Genomic DNA, 4356 nt, shown 5'->3' on the forward strand with positions numbered 1-4356 from the left:
GGGGGCTCCAAGAGGATCTCCATTGGAGGGGGCAGCTGTGCCATCAGTGGCGGCTATGGCAGTAGAGCCGGAGGCAGCTATGGCTTTGGTGGCGCCGGGAGTGGATTTGGTTTCGGTGGTGGAGCCGGCATTGGCTTTGGTCTGGGTGGTGGAGCCGGCCTTGCTGGTGGCTTTGGGGGCCCTGGCTTCCCTGTGTGCCCCCCTGGAGGCATCCAAGAGGTCACCGTCAACCAGAGTCTCCTGACTCCCCTCAACCTGCAAATCGATCCCACCATCCAGCGGGTGCGGGCTGAGGAGCGTGAGCAGATCAAGACCCTCAACAACAAGTTTGCCTCCTTCATCGACAAGGTGAGCCAGGGCCATGCCCTCCATGGGGCACTTCAGGGTCCCCAAACCAGAAGAGCAACACCTTCCTGCCAGGGAGACCTAGGGGGGAGGGAGAAGGGGACTCAGCCCAGCTCTGCAGAGAGTACAGGTGGCTCCCTGTGCACAGGAGGCAGCACAGATGGGCATCACTCCCCCATGGGATCTCTGGAGTGGCCCTCACTCCTGCCTAGGGAAGCTGTAACTTTTCATAACCCTGAAGCACAGATGAGGCCATCAGAGAGTGGAGTAGGTTAACTCTTCCCTCTGAAGTGTTTAAGAGATTACAAAGCAAATGTCAGCAGTATATGGGCTGGTAAATTACACTCTGGGGTCTGGGTAAGAGGAAAAAGATTTTGAAAGAAAAGGAAAAGATAATCTGGCTGGATTAAGAAAAAAAGGGCATAGAAACAACTGTAAAACATGGAGAAATGCTAATTAATTTTAAAAACAGAGAATGACCATAACATCAGAATATTTGAGAGGAGACACTAAATGGGAAGGTAGACTAAAATGTAATCATGAGTCAACATCTAATATCCCTCCTAACTGAGATCCTATCCGTAAAAAAACTGTGTACAATATATCAGGTAATTAGTATTTTTAAACTAGATTTGTGACTGTGCTTGGAAAAAGAAAAGAAGAAATGTTGAAACTCACTGATGATCAATAGCTTACAGCGTGAGAACACCTCAATGGTCTGTGGGACAATTTCTCTAGTGAGACTGGTGGGGTGCAAAGGAGAAGGGGTTGGGGGAGCAGGGCTCAGCCTGAGCCTCTCTACATGCACTGTGGTAGCCCAGCACCATGGGGACCTCCCAGACCTGCCAGGAAACCAGATACCAGGCACTTTTTCTTCCTTCCTTTGCCTGGAAAATGACCATTTTGCTTCCCCTCCAGGTGCGGTTCCTGGAGCAGCAGAACAAGGTTCTGGACACCAAGTGGACCCTGCTGCAGGAGCAGGGCACCAAGACTGTGAGGCAGAACCTGGAGCCATTGTTCGAGCAGTACATCAACAACCTCAGGAGGCAGCTGGACAGCATTGTGGGGGAACGGGGCCGCCTGGACTCAGAGCTGAGAAACATGCAGGACCTGGTGGAGGACCTCAAGAACAAGTGAGGACTCCATTTCCCACAGCACACATTTCAAGACTATTGGGTGACCAGGGCCAGACAGGGGTGGGATTCCTAACAACCCATGTCCATGGAAATGCAGAGCACAAATTAGTCCCTAGGAGCAAAACTGCAAGAACCACAGATGGTTATGGGAGGATGGGGAGATTAAAGAAGTGGCAAATTTAGTAGCAGCAAAAATCATCTCTTTGGCTCTCTGTGGCAGGAAAGCTCAATTAGAATATATTCCATTCAGGAAAATGTTGAATCCCAGGCTGCTTTTCTGTTTCATCCTACCCACTGGCTCAAATATGTCCCATGCCTTTCTTCCCGTAGATATGAGGATGAAATCAACAAGCGCACAGCAGCAGAGAATGAATTTGTGACTCTGAAGAAGGTGAGCAAATGAAGCCAGGAATTCAAATTCATTTAGAAGGAGAGAAGTGGCTCTGTGTCCTCACTCGCCTGGGAGAGGAGAATTGGCAGGGGGACTAGAAGATGGGTAGATTGGAAAGGTGCGCTCAGGTAACTCCAGGTTGTTGGCTCTTTCCCCAGGATGTGGATGCTGCCTACATGAACAAGGTTGAACTGCAAGCCAAGGCAGACAATCTCACAGACGAGATCAACTTCCTGAGAGCCTTGTATGATGCAGTAAGCATCTCCACCCTCCTTCTGTTTACTCTGATGGGGTCTGCAAAGGGGAGAAGATATATAGGGTTGGGTATCTCTGTAAATGTCAGAAGTGAAGTTGATCTTATGACCTTCTGTTCTGCAGGAGCTGTCCCAGATGCAGACCCACATCTCAGACACATCCGTGGTGCTGTCCATGGACAACAACCGCAACCTGGACCTGGACAGCATCATCGCCGAGGTCAAGGCCCAATATGAGGAGATTGCTCAGAGGAGCCGGGCTGAGGCTGAGTCCTGGTACCAGACCAAGGTGAGCAGGGAGTGTACAGCTGCTGAGGAATCCTTGTATCCATCCCTGAATACCAGAGGACTGCAGACTTCACTGGGGACATCCCCTGACAGGAAGCTGGGGTCCTCTCCCAGGACATGCACTCTGCACTATTAGAGTAGACATTTGCAGAACTTATGCCCAAGTCAAGGAGGAAAAAGAACCCAATGCAGGGGGAAAGCTGCCATAGACAAGGACATAGTCATCTCTGCTTTTAGCTTCACCCTGATTGCTGACTTTTTGAAAATGGTATAGAACATTTCTTCTCCCTAAAGAAACTAGGCAGGCAGTGGTGCCATAATGAGGATGGTCTGTGACTCCAGAGTTTAGCATCCACCCATCACATAACATCAGCTTTCCCTCAAGTTTCTTGGGGAGAATCCATTAGGTCCACTTCATGACATGCATGATACACAAGTGAAAGTCATCACTCCCAGGTAAGAACCCATAGACACTGTCTCTCTCTCCACCTCTGGGCTGCAGTACGAGGAGCTGCAGGTCACAGCAGGCAGACATGGGGACGACCTGCGCAACACCAAGCAGGAGATTGCTGAGATCAACCGCATGATCCAGAGACTGAGATCTGAGATCGACCATGTCAAGAAGCAGGTATGGTGAGGGGCAATGGAGGAGAAAAGCATCATTTTTTTTAATTAGGTCTTGAGGCAGCAGTCATCCATTATTTAGTAAAATTCTTTGGGAATTGATTGATATGCAGAGAAGGAAAGACATGCAGTTCCTAGGCTCGGTGATAACACTGGCTCAGAGACATGGATCACACCCAAGGGCATGAAACAATCAGCTGGGCAGAAGCACTCTCACCTGGTCAAAGCTGTAAAAGTATAGTCTAGAGGCATTGGAAGGGCTTATGTAAGAAGACTGATTGACTTTGGAATTGCAAAGGACCAAGTTGGGCGAGATGTCAGGTCAGAAAGCATGAGTAACCTTGCTACAAATCTGCTCAAGGTTCACGGTGAAAAAGAAAGTGAGACCAGGGCTATGAGGAAGGAAAACGTGGCCCAAGTGGGTGAGAGAATGTGAGGCAGGAGGAAGGAAAGGTCTCAACAGCCTCATGTGAAAACTCATCACCTCAGTTGACAATGTTTGAAAATTATTGTGGCATCCATGTAAGATCATCAAAAATGGTTTTGGTTTTGCTTTGGAGACAACACTTAATGTCCTTGGTCTTGTGTCCACTGTGGCATCTTCTGTTGGTCATCACCCACATCTTTAGGCAGGGGAGTTAACACAAAGGGCACAGGATTTTACCATGTGACTCCAGACGTAAAAACTTTGAAGATAGTAAAAAGGCTAGACAGGAAGAGTCAGAGCTCATTTACCATCAATTCTGGGTTCCTGGTACCTTCTTCACTGGAAAAGAACCAGCCAGGTTTAGTCTTGTCTGGAAGACCAGATGACAAGTTCTTTCTCTTCCTTTCCCCTCCTAGTGTGCCAACCTGCAGGCTGCCATTGCTGATGCTGAGCAGCGTGGAGAGATGGCACTCAAGGACGCCAAGAACAAGCTGGAAGGGCTGGAGGATGCCCTGCAGAAGGCCAAGCAGGACCTGGCCCGGCTACTGAAGGAGTACCAGGAGCTGATGAATGTGAAGCTGGCCCTGGACGTGGAGATCGCCACCTACCGCAAGCTGCTGGAGGGCGAGGAGTGCAGGTGGGTAACTGACCCGACTTCCTCCAACAGCTGAGTCCATCTTCAAGGTCCTGGCACTGAGCACAACTCTAGGGTGCACTGCCCATGGCCATAATTGCTCTGCCTGAGAGAAAACTAAAAGAGCAGTTTCCCACGGACTCTTCCACCCACTGAGGCTGCCCACGCTGGTCCAGGGAAGGAAGAGCTCTCTGAGGTCTCACCCTCCCTGTGTTCCTCTCCACAGGCTGAATGGCGAAGGCGTTGGACAAGTCAAC

General features: G+C 49.9%; 1 protein-coding gene across 1 annotated transcript; it reads left to right on the forward strand.

Moving 5' to 3' along the window:
* Positions 1-3: 3 nt before the first annotated feature.
* LOC116465510 (keratin, type II cytoskeletal 6B) lies at positions 4-4350 on the forward strand (the record flags this gene model as incomplete). The annotated part of the gene is made up of 8 exons (XM_032148552.1): positions 4-348; positions 1264-1478; positions 1812-1872; positions 2031-2126; positions 2251-2415; positions 2917-3042; positions 3882-4102; positions 4326-4350. Coding segments are annotated over 8 exons (1254 nt in total), but the record flags the coding sequence as incomplete, so codon positions are not given.
* Positions 4351-4356: the final 6 nt, after the last annotated feature.

This window comes from Hylobates moloch, unplaced genomic scaffold, assembly GCF_009828535.3.
Source record: "Hylobates moloch isolate HMO894 unplaced genomic scaffold, HMol_V3 SCAFFOLD_5795, whole genome shotgun sequence".
NCBI classification, from domain to species: domain Eukaryota; kingdom Metazoa; phylum Chordata; class Mammalia; order Primates; family Hylobatidae; genus Hylobates; species Hylobates moloch.